The sequence below is a fragment of the Hyla sarda genome, chromosome 3, assembly GCF_029499605.1.
Source record: "Hyla sarda isolate aHylSar1 chromosome 3, aHylSar1.hap1, whole genome shotgun sequence".
Classification (NCBI taxonomy): domain Eukaryota; kingdom Metazoa; phylum Chordata; class Amphibia; order Anura; family Hylidae; genus Hyla; species Hyla sarda.
In genome coordinates this window covers 300,570,481-300,589,327 of record NC_079191.1, presented here as the reverse complement: position 1 = coordinate 300,589,327, position 18,847 = coordinate 300,570,481, and the positions used below count along the sequence as shown (strand labels likewise).

The following is an 18,847-nucleotide window of genomic DNA, read 5'->3' as shown; positions in this document are numbered from 1 at the left end:
TCTTTTAACATCATTTGTCAGCCATGTAGGATTTAGTTTTAATTGTTTATATTTGTTCCCCTTTGGTATATATTTAGCTGTATAGTTATTTAGAGTTGATTTAAAGATGTCCCATTTACCTTCTGTATCAGTATTAGAGAACACCTCCCCCCAGTCTATGTCCTGTAGTGCAGCTCTCAGCCCAGGGAAGTTTGCCTTTTTAAAGTTATATGTTTTTGCCTTCCCCGCCTGTCTTTGTTTTCTACATTTTAAGTCAAAAGTAACTATATAACATTAATGCTTATGCAGAATTATAAAACTACATCCCTTCCCCTTATCCCCTTACAGCCTTCCCTTCAATTCCCTGGTTGGACTTGATGGACGTATGTCTTTTTCAACCATACTATGTAACTATGTAACTATATTGTAGTCGCTATTACCAAGGTTTTCCCGCACAGTTACATTACCAACCAGCTCTGCGTTGTTGGAAATGATCAGATCCAACAAGGCATCACTTCTTGTTGGGTCCTCCACAAATTGGCCCATAAAATTATCCTGCAATAAATTAAGGAATTGTCACCCCTTTAGCGTTTTAGCCAACCCCGGACCCCAATCTATATCTGGATAGTTAAAATCTCCCATTATTACCACTGTACCTGCCCGGGCGGCCCTCTCTATTTGTTTATTCAGCCGACCTATCTCTTCAGTGATATTAGGGGGTCTGTAGATTACACCAAATATAATTTTTTCAGTATTTCCCTCCTTTTGTAATTCTACCCACAGTGATTCCACATCCTCACAATCATCACACACTATGGCATCGTTCACACTGACTTTCATACCACTTGTTACATACAGACAGACTCCACCACCTTTTCTGTTCATTCTATCTTTGCAAAACAATGTAAACCCCTGCAGATTGACAGCCCAGTCATGCGAGGAGTCCAGCCATGTCTCAGTGACCCCAACTATATCAATATGTTCCTCCAGTATCAAGGCCTCAAGCCCCCAAATTTTATTTGCTAGGCTTCTGGCATTTGTGAACATACACTTTACATTTCCATCCTTTATGTTATTGGGGTTAATGGGATTCAAGGGTGTAAGTTTTATTTTCCTATGAAGCCTATTCCTATTAACTATTCTAACCCCTCCCTCCGCTCCACCCCTATGTTGTAGGTTCCTTCCCCCCCAGTCCCTAGGTTAAACACTCCTCCACCCTTCTAGCCATCTTCTCCCCAAGCACAGCTGCACCCTCCCCATTGAGGTGCAGCCCGTCCCTACGGTAGAGCCGGTAACCGACAGCGAAGTCAGCCCAGTTCTCCATGAACCCAAACCCCTCCTTCCTACACCAGCTTCTGCGCCACTTGTTTACCTCCCTAATCTCCCGCTGCCTCTCTGGTGTGGCTCGTGGTACAGGTAATATTTCAGAAAATATTACCTTGGAGGTCCTTGCCTTAAGCTTGCCTTAAGTCCCTGAAATCATTTTTAAGGACACTCCACCTACCTCTTACTTTGTCATTGGTGCCAATATGTACCATGACTGCTGGATCCTCTCCAGCCCCACCCAGCAACCTGTCAACCCAATCCGCGATGTGCCCAACTTGAGCTCCAGGAAGACAACACACTGTTCGGCGATCCCGGTCTTTGTGACAGATCGCCCTGTCTGTTCCCCTAATAATTGAGTCCCCCACTACCAGTACCTGTCTAGCCTGCCCTGCACTCCTCCCTCCCTCCTTACTGGAGCAGACCCCCCCCCCTGGCGGTAAGAGGCAGAGTCCTGCTGCAGTGCTGCTAGCTCTGGAATGGCATCCCCCTCATCTGCCAACCGGGCAAACTTGTTGGGGTGTGCCAGTTCAGGACTAGCCTCCCTGACACTCTTCCCTATACCCCGTTTTCTAACTGTAACCCAGCTAACTGTCTGACTGTCCTGCACCTCCATCCCAATATCCTCCCCCACCTCTACCCCAGAGAGTACTTGCTCAGTGAGCAGGAGACTCCTCTCCATGTTTTCACTGCATCTCAATGTTGCCAGTTGCTCCTCTAGATCCAGGATCTGGGCTTCCAAATGAACAACTCGCTCACATCTCACACAGCAGTATGCACCCTCAAACTGCTGTTCAAGGATTGCATACATTGAGGAGGATGTACACCTGACTGCATGTTCCAACATGGAGGCCATCTAATTATGGGGATTTCACAGATTTATCGCCAACAACAGACAATAAATATTACAAATTAATTCTCTGTAGTCCTTGTGAGTTAAAGCCTCTACAGTGTAAGTAAAGTAACACTCACAGCGATCTCAAACTCCTGATTTCAAACTCTCAGAATTATCACTCTCTTAGCAATACCACTCTTTGCAAAGCCCACTCAGACAGAGCTCGCTCACACAGAGTCCCAAGCTAAGATTTATACACCTGTGTGTGACCACCCCTCCCCCTAGAGGTAGATTGAAGATAAAAAAAAGTCAGAAGGCTGTTTAGATTCTAGCAGTGATCCCTTATGTGAAACTTTACTCACAATTCACTCCGCACAGCAGATAATCACTCCATACAGCAGAGATATTTCAGAATTATAACTCTCTTAGCAATACCACTCTTTGCAAAGCCCACTCACAGACACAGACAGTTTGCAATTTTTTTAAGCGCAACAGTAATAGAAAAGTACATTATCATGGGTATCATTTTAATCATACTGACCCAAAGAATAAAGAACACGTCATTTTTACTGTAAATTGTACAGCGTGAAAATAAAACCTTCCAAAATTTGCTAAATTGCGGTTTTCTTTTTAATTTCCCAACACATGGCGTTACAATGGACAACTGGTCCTGCAAAAAAAAACAAGCCCTCATACTAGTCTGTGGATGAAAATATAAAAGAGCTATGATTTTTTGAAAGTGAGGAGAAAAAAACAAAATGTAAAAATGAAATTGTCTGAGTCCTTGAGGCCCAAATGGGCTGAGTCCTTAAGGGGTTAAAAGCTATCTAAGGAAAATGTACAATGGTGGCTAAAGTGTAAACATTATACAAATAACATGTGATGTATAGATGGTAAAAATCTATTGTAAATATGCATGGAATAATTCTATAGCATTATACCGCTGTATTCTATAAAGCCATGAACATATGCACAGTATAAAGCTATAAACGTATCCACATACAAATGTTATAAAATATGTGAAATACAAATGCTATGAATGTAAGCATGGTATAAATGCTATAAACATATATACTTAAATCCTGTGAATGTATGTCTAATTTAACTACTATAAACATATGCACAGTAAACATACTGTGCATGTATACATGGTATAAATGCTATGAATGTATGCACACTATAATTTCCTGAACGTATGTGCAGTATGAATGCTAAACATGTATGCATAATATGCCATGAATGTATGCATGATATAAATGCTTTGAATGTATGCACAGTATAAATACTATGAATGTATGCTCAGAATAATGTCATGAACGTATGTACAGTATAAATGCTAAGAATGTATGTATAGTATAAATGGTATGAATGTATGCATAATAGAAATTCTATGAACATATACACAGTATAATGCTATGAATATATGCACAAGGTCATGAATGCATGCATGATATAAATGCTATGAATGTATGCACAGTATAATATGAATGTATGCACAGAATAAATGCTATAAATGTATGCACGGTATAAATGCTATGAATATGCACAGTATAATGTCATGAACATATGCATAATATAAATGCTATGAACGTATACACAGTGTAAATGCTATGAATGTATGCACAGTATGATGTCATGAATGTATGTATAGTATAAATGCTATGAACATATGTACAGTATAATACTAAGAATGTATGCATAATATAAATGCTATGAACATATACACAGTATGATGCTATGAATGTGTGCATAATAGAAATGCTATGAACATATGCAAAGTATACTAAGAATGTATGCAGAGTAAAATGTCCTGAACGTCTGCACGATATAAATGCTGTGAACATATGTACAGAATAAATGCTATGAATGTATGCAAGGTATAATATGAACACTTGTACAGTATAAATGCTATGAATGTATGCATACTAATAAAAACCTATGAACATATGCACTGTATATTGCTATGAATGTATGCACAGTAAAAAGTCATGCTATCAACCTATGCACAGTATAAATGCTATGAATGTATGCACATAATAAACGCTATATACGTATGTGCAGTTTAAAAGCTCCAAACGCATGTACAGTATAAAAGTTACAAATGCGTGTACAGTACAAAAGCTACAAATGCATGCATAGTAGAAAATCTACAAACACATGTATAGTATAAAAGTTACAAACGCATGTATAGTATAAATTCTATACATGTATGTATGGTATAAATGCTACAAATCTATGTACAGTATAAAAGCTTCAAACATATGTACAGTATAAATGCTACAACATATGTACAGTTTAAATGCAATGAACATATGTACAGTATAAATTCTATAAACAAATGTACAGTATAAATGCTGTAAACAAATGTACAGTATAAATGTAATGAAAGTCATGTAGTATATGCGTGATATGAATGCCATTTTCCTTTACTGCTAGAGACTTAATGCCCAAAGTGCAAAAAGAAAAACATACAGCTAAAATGTATGTTAGCTTAGATATCGTGCCTCAGCAGGCTGCCTCACATGAGAGGATTAGATGTGCCAAGTGCTGGGGATGTTATTTATCCATGCCCCTTGCACAACTACAGCCTTACAGGCTTAACAATTATCTCACCCCTAACTGTTTTGGTTAGGCAAATTGGTTTTCTCCTATTTCTAATATGTTTATTCCCATAGGGTTTATGTCTTTCGCAAAATCTATTCAGGATGCTATTAAATTTGTCTTATTTAGCATGTGTACTTTTATAACTAAGAGCAAGGTCCCAAACTATGTCTCTGAGGTCCTCTCTTAGTGCAGGACCCAACAAAAGGTAGGCCAATTTTCACCAAATAATTGAGAAAGGTATTTATCGGGGTATACCACGCACCGGCCTATAACACGCACCCTCATTTTATGAAGGATATTTGGGTAAAAAAAGTTTTTTGCCTAAACATCCTTGGTAAAATGAGGGTGCGTGTGTGTGCATGTGTATACCCCGATACACTGTTTCTGACCCCACAGAAGCCCCCAGGAAAGGCAGGGGGAGAGAGGCCGTTGCTGCCCGCTTCTCTCCCCCTGCCTTTCCTGGGGTCTAGAGCCCTACTGCCGCCGCTTCTCTCCCCCTGGCTATCGGTGTCGCTGCCCCATTGCCTCCCCCATCCTCGGTTTTATGATTACCTGTTGCCGGGGTCGGGTCCACACTGCTTCTGGCTCCAGTGTGGCGTCTATGCGTCATTGCTATGCACTGCGAGACGCAATGATGAATGACGCAACGTCACTCGTCATTGCGTAGGGCAGCACATAGCAACAACGCATAGACGCCACACCTGAGCCAGAAGCACCGCGGACCCGACCCGGCAATAAGTAATCACAAAACCGGGGATGGGGGAGGTAATGGGGCAGCGGCGGCAATAGCCAGCCGGAGAAAAGCGGCGGCAGCAGGGCTCTAGACCCCAGGAAAGGCAGGGGGAGAGAAGCAGGCAGCGACGGCCTCTCTCCCCCTGCCTTTCCTGGGGGCTTCTGCGGGGTCAGAAAAACCGGGGGGGGATGGGGGAGGTAATGGGGAAGCGGCGCCGGCATCTCTGGACCCCAGGATAGGCAGGGGCAGAGAAGCCGGCAGCGACAGCAGGTCTCTGGACCTGTAAAGCCCCTGCAATTCATTGATTTAAAGCGCGCGCTTTAAATAATTGAACTGCAGCGGCTTATCGGCGTATAACACGCAGATAGACTTTAGGCAAAAAAATTTGGCCTAAAAAAATGCGTGTTATACGGCGATAAGTACGGTAATTGTCCTTTATTATTGCCTAAAACAATTGTTTCCTTTGCTGGACCTACAGGTTTTAGCTTCCCAGTCTTTATAAGGGTAGTTAAAGTCCCCCATAATAATGACTTCCCCTTATTTTCTGCCTCAACTATTTGCTGTTTTCTGCTGCTTCTATTATACTGGGCGATTCATAACAAACTCCTACCAGTCATTTATTATTCTTACCCATTCCCATCCCTTATTTCCACCAACAGTGACTCCACATGATCATTTTCCTCATCTACGTAATCGCACATAATTGGCCTAAGGCAGGATGTAACGTATAGGCAACCCCCTTCCCCTGCCCACTGCTTCTTTCTTTGACAGTCATTTATGAACAGAATGTAACACTGTATTTTAACCACCCAGACATAGCTGGCATTTAGCCATGTTGCACTTATATCATAATCTTCTTCCTACATTAATAGTTCCAGGTTCTCAGTCTGTAGTGTCATGTTGGGCAGGCAGAAGGTGAAGGCCTGAACTCGCCCACACCTTCTTTCCCTTCCTTTTGCATATTGGTCCTAAATAACGGATACACAACCACGAAACCTGTCCTTTCCTGTCTACGTGTAGGGGCTTCAGGGTCAAAACAATAAACTACAGAGGTACAGTAACACGTCAGGGAAATGGTCAAGAATACAAGAGGAGACTAACCCTAATGATACATGAAGACTAACTCTAACGAAACAGGAAAAAAAGAAACAAAAACTGATAAATCACAGTCCACAAGCCAAAGTCTAAACCAAGAAGAGTAAATAGAAACAAAATCAGAAAATGACTGTGAAGTCCAGAGATACAGAGCCAAATTCAAAACCTGAAAGCTGAAGATCAAATAGTACGCAAGTTACTAGAGTAAACTCTGTCACTGACAAAAGCTGGAGGCCACTGTAGGCCTTTTATAGCCAGCAATAATTATGAGGTCTCAGCATGGTCAGCTGACCACAGCCCAGATTGACTAGGGCGTAGCCACAGCAACCAAGCCATGCCAGAACTCAGGAAAGTTTAACCTTTCGAGTCAAACACAGACAAGTCATTACATATAGTTTCCCTTTCCCCATTCCCTAGTTTTAACACTCCACCAAGCTTCTGGCCATCTTCTCCCTAAGCACAGCTGCACCCCTGCATTGAGGTGCAGCCTTTCTCTAACAGCAAAGTAGGCCCAGTTCTTCATGGACCCAAACACCTCTTTCCTAAACCAGTTTCTGAGCCACTTGTTTATCTCTCTAACCTCCTGCTGCCTCTTTGGTGTGGCACGTGGTTCAGGTAATATTTCAGAAAATACTACCTTGGAGTACTTTAAACTCCACCCCTAGACATCTTATCCCCTATCAAAAGAATAGGGGATAAGATGTCTGATCGCGTGGGTCCAGCCGATGGGATCTCCATGCAGTCATCCGGCGTTCTCAACATTATCTTCAGAACGCTGGGTTTGGGTGGCGATGGTCATGATGTCATGCCATGCCCCTTGTGATGTCATGCCACACCCCTCAATTTATGTCTATGGTAGGGTGTGTGATGTAACATCACGAGGGGTTGTGACGTCACAAGTAGGCGTGGTGTGACATCACGACCATGGTTGCCCAAACCCAGCGGTCTAACCATAATGTTCAGAATGCCAGGTGACTGCATGGAGGGTCCCAGCGGCCAGATCCTTTGGATAAGGGAAAAGATATCTAGGGCCAGAGTACCTCTTTAAGCTTTAAATCATTTCTAAGGACACTCCACCTACTACTTACTTTGTCATTGAATAATGAGCACCATGACCGCTGGTTCATAACCAGCTCCTTCTAGTAATCTGTCCACCTGATCTGCGATGTGCCAAACTCGAGCACCAGGGAGACAACACACTGTTCAGCTTATCTCTATTTAAACTGACAAACGACCATTGACCTGTGAAAGAAATCAAATTTGTGCTTCTTTTATTGGGTCCCCTATGGGACAACTGTGTGAAAAAAAACTGCATATAAAAATGTATGTTAATATATATATATATATATATATATATATATATATATATATATATATATATATACCCGCCCCTAATAACAAATTTAATCACTCCACTTTTCCCATTTTCCAAATAAAATAAGTTAAATCAAAAGAAATATACATTTTTGGAATTGCTGCGTGGACAAATGTCCGAACTATTGCAATATAATGTCCATGAAACTGAATGGAGAATGGTATAAAAACATTTTAAAAAATACCAAATGCCAGAATTGCACATTTTTTTGTCACTTCGTAAATCAGTAAAAATTAGCAAAAAGTGATCTAAAACTCCCATCTAAACAAAAATGGTACCAATGAAAACTAAAGATGACAGTGTAAAAAAATGAGCAATGGGGGGGGGGGGAAGTTATGGTAGACCAAATAAGGCAATTTTATGCATACTTTTTTTGTTAAAAAGTTACCATTTTTTAAGTAGTAAAATAAAACAAGACCTATATTATTGTTGTAATCGCATTGATCTACAGAATAAAGATAATGTGTAATTTTTACAGTAAAGTGCACTGCATAAAAGCTAAAATTGTGGGTGTTTTTTTCAATTTCTCCATAGATTTTGTAGTAAAATTAGTGATGTAATTATAAAGTAATTATTAAAAGGCAATAGAAAAAACAGAACATGCAAAAAATAAAACTTGACATCCTTAAGGGTTTAAATTAGCATGAGTGTCTTTGCCTGCACATATGTGTCTATGCATGTTTCAATTTATTGCGGTTTTCCTATTTTATATAATATTGTCAACATCTCTGCTTTCTGTCAGTGGATGGATGCATTCGCATGTACATCCAAAGGCTGTTAATCCTGATCAACAGCTGCATAACTTGTTATACGAAAGAGTTCTGTTTGTGTGCCCATACATGTAGCGGTAGTGTGCCATCTTGTTCAGATCCGGCTTTCAATTGTCGGTTTGTACAAGTTATGTACATGGTTTTTCCATTCAGCTGGACAAGATCAAGATGGGTTTGCCGCCTATGGATGTAAAACCATGAACAGGTTTCCATCCACTGACAGAAAGCCAGGGTTTTCAAGAAATTAGAAGAAATAAAATACATGCTATATTGCAAAGTTACTTTAGAGGTCCATGCAGGCAAGCAGGCCGGTTGTTCTTAATCCTCTAGCCCTAGGGTTTCTCTTCGAGTCTCCTGCTCTGATATGCAGCTCCTCTTCACTCCAGGCACACTGAAATGGCAGACTGTCTTCGCAGGACTCCACCTCCTCTTCTTCCTCCCACCGGTGTCGGTCCCCTGATAATGTCATGTCAGATGCATCAGCAGTGCGGTGATTGTGAGTTATCAAAACCAATATAGAGGAATGGCTCTACTGTCACATTCCAGCTTTCATTTTTAAAAAGGCCTCTGAAAAATGAAAGCTGGAATCTCATTGGTTGCTATGGGCAACTGCTTCACTATTCCTCAGCACCAGTTTAAGAAATATCCCCATTGTCTATGGCTGCATGGAATGCTGGGAAAGATCACACATAACAGTAAAATAAAAATACTTGCACTACAGCACTTCCGGGTGTGGGTCCAAGGCATTAAAACGTGACAAAGTGGCACACAAAGGATAGAAATGTGGTGGCGGAAGAGAGGACACTGTCTTGGGGTAGTGTGAGGTATTTAGGGTGTTGCTGTGCAGTATAGGAAAGGGCGCTGTTAACCCTTGTCACCCGTGATGCCAGGGTGAGGGTTAAATGTTGTGTTCTTGTTAGGCCTATTGCCACCCTTCCCAAAAGCAATAGGTGATGCAGAAATAAAGGATTGTCCACAATCGCTGTTAACTGAAAACTTGCAGGAACTTTTGCTGAGGAATTTCTGAGCATGTAGTAATAATAACAGTCCAGATAACAGAGTCTCTTTCCATACAGCTTGAGCAGCGATTGACAGTCGGTTGGGATCAGATAAGCCCAATTCAGCTTTTGTAGAATTGTATGGCAGAGATCCGCTGGATTTAGGGGTGATCTTGCAATGAGTAGTGAGCTATAGGCCTAGGCCGCAAGGCTTTGGCCTACTAAATTGTCTTGTAAGCTGCGGAGGTCCTACCTCTTCCAGAGTCAGCAACCCAAGAGAGGGATCAAGATGGTGCAGGTCCCTTATATGGGCAGGGCCTGGCTGTTTTGGATTGGTCCTTAATGACTGTCACTCACCATTACAGTGCATTGTGGGTGCATACGTCACGGGAACCTCCAAAGGTCTTAAAGCAAAACCATACACTTTTCACCTAATCACGTGACCCGAAGGTCCTGCCACGCTGCGAACCGGTAGATGACAAAATATATAAATATATATTCCTATATTTACAGTTGAGTATAGGATAACTCAGCTCACCCTTCCAGCCAGACGCCTGTCGCACGGCACCGTGTGAACCAACACCAAGATAGCAATGAAGAAATAGATGGTCCAGCGCAGGATAACGTGCAATAAAAGCCAAAATTTATTGTAGATTCAAGCCATAGGACAGCAGGACACAAGGTAACGCGTTTCAGCCGGAAAGACCAGCCTTATTCATACAAAGATACAAAAGAAGTGGCCATTCTTTTATGGGAAGTGGTGGAAGGGAACACCCAGGTGAACACCTGGTGTAATCACGCCCACCAGATCCCGCAGTAGAAATACAAAGACATGTGTATACATATAAAAATGAACACAATTTAAAATACTGACAACAAACATTTTTTAGAATATGACTATATAAAAATTAGTATAATAATAGATATATAGAGATGGCCCAAACTGGTTACAGGTATGTAAATTTCTCAAATATATTGTATGGGCATATGTAGTATATACAAAAGTATACAACTGTGAATTACAATAACCATAAAACCATTGGAAAAGAGAGGCATTAGGAGACATAGGATCGTAATCGTAGACACGGATGCCATAAATTATTTCAATTGCATATTCATAATGAAAAGTTTATTTAAATATTAGTAATGTAAAATCACATCCTGTCTACGATTAAGGCCCTTAGGAAATCTACAGTCTAATTCCATAATCCAATAAACCTCGCGGTCTAACAATTTTTGTCTGAAATCACCCCCTCTTTTGGGTGGAATAACTCTTTCGATTCCGCATAAGATCATGGAAGAATAATCTCCCTGGTGTGCTCGAGCGCAGTGCTGGGTCACCATTGATGTGTGTCGGGAGTTAAAATGGGCAATGTCTGAGATGTGCTTCCTGGTCCTAGTTTTGAGGGAATTGGAGGTGCATCCAACATATTGGAGTTGATCCGCAATCTTCCCGTGGGAGAGATGATAAGAGCTAGAAGAAATTGCTCTTCATTGGAGCTCTTTCACAGGGAGGCTGATACTATTGAGGCACGTCTTAGATGCAGAGGTTATCCAAAATGGAGCATAGAAAGAGCGAGGCAAATTGCACTGAACAAAAATCGTTCCCAATTAATTTCCTCTGCCCCTAAAGTACATAACAACCCAGAGTCTAGTAGCACAGTCATACCGGAAAATTCACCACAACAACTACAAAAAAGCAAAAAGCCAGTCATGTTTGTTACCCAATACAGCAGTGATTATAATACCATCTGTCGCCTAGTCCACAAATATATACCTATTATTACAGGTGATCCATTATACAGTTCCATTATGGACTCAGGCTACAGATGTGTCTCTAGAAAAGCTCCCACCTTGGGACAAAAATTATCCCCGAGTCTTTTCACAAGCACCAGGTCCACTGCACAAACATGGCTTACCACCAAGGGCTCATACAAATGTGGACATAAAATATGCATTTGTTGTAAATTCATGCACAGTGTTGTAGAATTTAATTCTTATTCCACCGGAAAAAAATATAAAATACAACAATATATAAATTGCAATACTATGCATGTCATTTACATGTTTTCCTGTACTATCTGCAAACTCCAATATGTTGGATGCACCTCCAATTCCCTCAAAACTAGGACCAGGAAGCACATCTCAGACATTGCCCATTTTAACTCCCGACACACATCAATGGTGACCCAGCACTGCGCTCGAGAACACCAGGGAGATTATTCTTCCATGATCTTATGCGGAATCGAAAGAGTTATTCCACCCAAAAGAGGGGGTGATTTCAGACAAAAATTGTTAGACCGCGAGGTTTATTGGATTATGGAATTAGACTGTAGATTTCCTAAGGGCCTTAATCGTAGACAGGATGTGATTTTACATTACTAATATTTAAATAAACTTTTCATTATGAATATGCAATTGAAATAATTTATGGCATCCGTGTCTACGATTACGATCCTATGTCTCCTAATGCCTCTCTTTTCCAATGGTTTTATGGTTATTGTAATTCACAGTTGTATACTTTTGTATATACTACATATGCCCATACAATATATTTGAGAAATTTACATACCTGTAACCAGTTTGGGCCATCTCTATATATCTATTATTATACTAATTTTTATATAGTCATATTCTAAAAAATGTTTGTTGTCAGTATTTTAAATTGTGTTCATTTTTATATGTATACACATGTCTTTGTATTTCTACTGCGGGATCTGGTGGGCGTGATTACACCAGGTGTTCACCTGGGTGTTCCCTTCCACCACTTCCCATAAAAGAATGGCCACTTCTTTTGTATCTTTGTATGAATAAGGCTGGTCTTTCCGGCTGAAACGCGTTACCTTGTGTCCTGCTGTCCTATGGCTTGAATCTACAATAAATTTTGGCTTTTATTGCACGTTATCCTGCGCTGGACCATCTATTTCTTCATTGCTATATTTACAGTTATATTAATAAGAACGGCTATATAGTCATTAACTAAGTGTGAGAAGACAAGGAACTAGACAAGAGGGACCCCGATGTCCTAGGGACTCTGACTGTGGGGACCTCTATACAGGTAACGTATAAGATACGGTACAGGGACACCACAGAAGCATATTACTCTGTATTATAACTTGACATCGTGGGCTCAAAGGCTAAAGAAAAATAATCCTGAAATACCCCGTAAAGGGGTACTCCATTGGAAAACTATATATATATTTTTTTTTTTTTATCAACTAGTGCACAAATGTTAAACAGATTTGTAAATTACTTCTATTTAAAAATCTTAACCCAGTACCTATCAACTGCTATGTGCTTCACAGGAAGTTATTTTCTTTTTTACATTTATTTTTTGTCTGACCATAGTGCTCTCTGCTGGCACCTGTCCATGTCAGGAATTGTCCAGCGTACAAGCAAGTCCCCTTAGCAAACCTCTCCTGCTCTGGACAGTTCCTGATATGGACAGAGGTGTCAACAGAGACCACTGTGGAAGAAAAGAAATTCAAAAAGAAAAGAACTTCCTGTGGAGCATACAGCCGGTGATAACTACGGAAAGGATTAAGATTTTTAAATAGAAGTAATTTACAAATCTGTTTCACTTTCTGGCACCAGTTGATTAAAAAAAATTGTTGGGTTGATCTGGTGTCCAAAAAAAGAATAAATATCTCCTTTTACCCTACAGTATGATAATGCATAAAATACATTTATCAAAATCTAAGCTTAACTATATCTATTAACTTAACTAGTTTTCTTTTCATTTCCAGGATCTAGTAAACTGGGACAGAAAAAATGGCAAATTTCACGACCACCACTACCAGTCTTACAGATGACTATGAAGTGGACTTCGAGGATGCAGGCACAGTATGCAGTCTGGAAAGTGTTAGAGTGTTTTTGAAAACATTTGTGCCTCTTACATTTTCATTTATATTTGTACTTGGACTTGTGGGAAATATTCTAGTAGTGATAACATTCAGTTGTTACAAAAAAACTAAAAGTATGACAGATATATATCTTCTCAATATGTCGATTGCGGACATTTTATTGATTTTCACCCTTCCATTCTGGGCAGCATATTACTATAATGAATGGATTTTCAAGGACTTTATGTGCAAATTGGTAAGAAGCATTTATGCAATAAATTTCAATTGCAGCATGTTGCTGTTGGCATGTGTGGGTATTGATCGATATGTGGCTATTGTTCAGGTAACTAAGTCATTTAGCTTCAGAACAGTGGCTTTGGCATATAAACGTGTACTCTGTATCTCATTGTGGATTATTTCTGTAATACTCTCCACAATCACTTTTATTTTCAGCGCTTCCTTTCCACATAATGGAAAGTTGGTTTGTGAAGCACGTTACCCGGCAAACCAGGAAGCATTTAGATGGAAGTTGGCAGTTTTATCGGTTGAGGTCAGTGTAGGATTTCTAATACCTTTACTTGTCATGATTTTTTGCTATGTCTCTATTGTTAAAACCCTCTTGCAAGCAAAAAATTCCCAAAGACATAAAGCAATAAATGTAGTTGTCAGTGTGGTCCTCATATTTCTGGTGTGCCAACTTCCATATAATGTACTTTTATTGAGAAGAGCAGCAACATTGGGAGACCAAAAGCCAACTTGTCATGAAAGAATTAATGATTCCTATGCATTCTTTATAACAAAGACATTGGCTTATTTCCACTGCTGTCTGAATCCTGTTATCTATGCTTTCATTGGTGTAAAATTTAGAAATTATTTTTTTAAAATAATTCAAGATTTGTGGTGCTTTAAAAATATGTTTAATCCAAGAACACACTGGTCAAGAGCATCTTCAGACATGTTCTCCTCAAGGAAAACAAGTGAAGTATCTGCAAGTGAAGGTGGCTCATCCTTTACCATGTAACATTAAAAATGCCTTTAGCTTATAGTCATATATCATCATTCTAACATTATAAAGAAATTAGAGGCAAAGAATCCATATATATACTGACAAGCTTATTATTAGGTATTGAACAGCAAATAAAGTAGAAAATAACATGTATTCTCTTACTGAAACGATTAATTTTCATTACTGAATAAATAAGTTGATTTGCACGGTTTGCTGGTAGACTGTGGCACCCCAGCATGGCCTTTTCATTTTCATAATTTACAATGAAAACAAAAGGGTTGTCCAAGAAAGTAAAAATGTTTTAAATGATATTACAGATCCTTAAAGGGGTTGAAAAATGTTTCAATAAACAGCCGAAATGTCATAAAAGAACATAAAAACATTTGCTTACCTTTGGCAATCCAGCCAGAAGCTCTAGTGGGTGCCCTGCTTAAACTGCTGACATCATGGAAGTATCAATCCTACACAGATTCGCTGAAAGAAAAATGGGCTTAGCGGGGTACCGTCTCAAAGCTACAAATTAGCTGCGGACCCCCATTAAAAATTAAAGGGAAACATTTTATTATCGGACAATGTGTTTTGAGAGTCTGCTCTCTTTCGTTAGATCCATAAAAAACATGTTTAAAGGGGTATTCCAGGAAAAACTTTTTTTATATATATATATATCAACTGGTTCCAGAAAGTTAAACAGATTTGTAAATTACTTCTATTAAAAAATCTTAATCCTTTCAGTACTTATGAGCTTCTGAAGTTAAGGTTGTTCTTTTCTGTCTAAGTAATCTCTGATGACACGTGTCTCGGGAAATGCTCAGTTTAGAAGCAAATTCCCATAGCAAACCTCTTCTAAACTGGGCATTTCCCGAGACACGTGTCATCAGAGATTACTTAGAAAGAAAAGAACAACCTTAACTTCAGAAGCTCATAAGTACTGAAAGGATTAATATTTTTTAATAGAAGTAATTTACAAATCTGTTTAACTTTCTGGAGCCAGTTGATATATAAAAAAAAGTTTTTTCCTGGATAACCCTTTTAACAATGGTTTATATAAAATATTTAAACAGCGGAACCACATGAATCATGGTGGGAGAAGTGAACGGACGCAAGGTTACATTAACCACAGTTTTTTATGTGGCAGCATATAACAAGACATTTAGAGAAAAAAAAAACAAGACATTTAGAAAGTGGACACAAAAGTGCAGAGCGACTCCTCAAAGCCCACAACCTATATCTCAGAAATAGTGTCAGCAAAAGTAAAAGACTAAATGATATTAGGGGTTTAATATAGTAAATAGCTGTGGTCCATTGTATCAAATCAATAACCTGTTATATTAGGAAATATGTTTATAATGTGAGTCCTAAAAGGTTTTTACTGCAAAGAAATGATGCATGTGGGGACGGTTAAGGAGAGAAGGAAAAATGCTAGTATAGTCTAATGGTGTAGAATATCAGGGTTAAAACTCTGCAGTAACTATGATGGCTGTATTATGTTTACATTTCAAAAAGTTTTATTAAGGATAATTCACATGTAAATATAACAGCAGCATATACACGTATTTCGAAAGTTTAACGATGCATTCAAGAGATAAAAATAAATGCAATTGTCAATATAGAAAGTTTGAAGTTCTAACCGCAGGAGACATGTTCGGACCTAGGATATGTATTATGTTTTATCAAGTGAAATGTATTAGTGCATAGTCAGAAATAGACAACAGACAATATACTAAATATCACTAAGAATAGCTAGGGATCCCAACGCACAATAAGCGCTATAAGTATGAATTTGTTATAAATATAGTTATAAAAACAACACATATATATGACAGCATAAAATCAAATAAAATTCTATAAAAAAATAAATGGGGGGAGGTGGTGGAACTTAGCGGCAATTGCGATAATGGTATATTATTGCTTGATGTATAGTTAATGATTATTCTGATGTTTTTCAAATAGGTATATACTTTATTCCAACATACACAGTGGCAGATTGATGTTGATCTATTTGGCTCGCTATACAAGTGTTACAAATGTACTTTAATCCCAGGCAGTAGTACTGGTCGTCAGACACTATCTGCAGCTCTTGCAATACTCGCATGCAGAACCGGGCTTCCCAGTGTCCCAAAGTGAGAGGAAGCTTCCTCAGAGCACAGCAGGGGTAAATGCTGTGATCCCAGTGTCCTGCAGTCTGCACATACGGGCTATCTGTTCCGTTGGTCTGCTGTGCCCTATAGTCATTCAGCTGTTGTTATCAGCAAGGGGCAGGTATCCACCAGTCTGATAGAGCTATGCAGTCCTTACCGATAGCTAACATAAGCAATTCAGCAAAAGTTAGCAATCAATGTATACCAATCATCCAGCAAGATGCTGGTGGCGAGATGATTCCAGTTGGGAAGCGGCTCACACATCAGTATCCCTGCATGTGAGTATCACCAGAGCTGCAGATCATGTCTGATGACCGGTACTGCTGCCTGGGATCAAGAGACCTTTGTAACACACATGCCGTCTGTCACATCAATCTGCCACTGTGTATGTTGTTGGAATAAGTATATATATTTGAAATGTCAGAATAATCATTAATTATACATCAAGGATATCCCGTTACCGCAATTGCAGTCATGTTCAACCACCTCCCCCTTTTTGTTTTTTTATTGTATTTTATTTGATTTTATGCTATCTTATATACGTGTTGTTTTTATAACCCTATTCATAATGAATTCATACTTACAGCGCTTATTGTGCATAGGGATTCCTAGCTATTCTTAGTGATATTTAGTGTATTGTCTTTTGTGTCTATTTCTGACTATGCACTTATACATTTCACTTGATTAAGCATAACAACAGCTGTCATCACAGTTACTGTGGAGTTTTAACCCTGATATTCTACACCATTGGATTATACTAGTAACTTTGCTTCTCTCCTAAACCGTCCCCACATGCATCATTTCTTTGCAGTAAGGACCTTTAAGGACTCACATTATAAATATATTTCCTGATATAACAGGTTTTTGATTTGATACAAGGGACCACACTTCTGCTCATACATCAGCTATTTACCCCTGATATCATTTAGTCAACCCTGTTTTTTACTTTTACTGACACTAATTTTGAGATAGAGGTTGTGGGCTTCGATAAGTCGCCCTGTTCTTTTGTATATATATATATATATATATATATATATATATATATATATATATATATATATATAGAAAGTGATAATATATATTGATTCATTGTACAATCATAGAGATTTTTCTAATCCTAAATACTTATGTAAACAAGTTTAGTCATAAAGCAAAAATGGTTAAAAAGACAAAAATGGTTAAAAGATGTCAATACAATGCTTTTATATTTACTAGGAGAACGTGGCATGCAGATAAACCTAAGCGTGTCAGTGATATGTTTCAATATAAAAAAAAAAAAACACACACTGTTCCAACTGTTGATGTTATGAAACCATGATTAACAGTTTGTATCACTGTGTCAACGTAATGGGGAAACCACCACAGACTAGTGTGTTTAGAGTAATCCATGATACTAGACATAACACTCAACTAGAAATAGGTAGTTACTAAACATACTGGCATCATGGCTCACAAGTCTCTTGTCAGCTACTAGTAAATAGAGACCAGGGCAACAACCAAAGCATCTGTGCTGGATTGCCATGGGATTGGTAGGTGAGCAAATCTTATTTTATGGGCCGCTTATAAATGTTTTCAATGGGGGCTTACCCTTTTTAAAATAAAAGATATGCAATAATTATTTGCCTGATCCCCTGTTGCTGATATTTTGATACTGACTGACTCCAGGTTCATGGCTTACAAGTGACTTCTTGACAAGGAGTATATGCCAATTATCCCAATAAATGGCAGGTCTCTGCTGCAGCCAATAATAAGCATAGTGGGCATGTTTTTGAGAGTCAAGTTGTCACCAAGAGGCAGCAAAACCCAGGTATCATCAGAAGGACAGGAGCAGGGCATCCAGCAGGTATCATTTAGGACCGTTAAAGGGGTATTCCAGGCAAAACCTTTTTTTATATATATCAACTGGCTCCGGAAAGTTAAACAGATTTGTAAATTACTTCTATTAAAAAATTTTAATCCGTCCAATAGTTATTAGCTTCTGAAGTTTTCTGTCTAACTGCTCAATGATGATGTCACGTCCCGGGAGCTGTGCATGATGGGAGAATATCCCCATAGGAATATTCAGCAGTTAGACAGAAAACAACAACTCAACTTCAGAAGCTAATAACTATTGGAAGGATTAAGATTTTTTAATAGAAGTAATTTAAAA

The 18,847-nt window shown here is 39.0% G+C and overlaps 1 protein-coding gene across 6 annotated transcripts in view; it reads left to right on the top strand.

The window, feature by feature from the left end:
- Positions 1-15,195, top strand: part of CCR6 (C-C motif chemokine receptor 6) — a 219,611-nt gene extending 204,416 nt beyond the window's left edge. For all 6 annotated transcript variants that reach the window (XM_056566955.1, XM_056566956.1, XM_056566953.1 and 3 more), the window contains one exon: positions 13,459-15,195. In XM_056566955.1, coding sequence (XP_056422930.1) covers positions 13,484-14,575 — 1,092 coding nt within the window. In that variant the 5' untranslated portion in view covers positions 13,459-13,483 and the 3' untranslated portion in view covers positions 14,576-15,195. The remainder of the gene's footprint in view (positions 1-13,458) is intronic.
- The last annotated feature ends 3,652 nt before the right edge of the window (positions 15,196-18,847 follow it).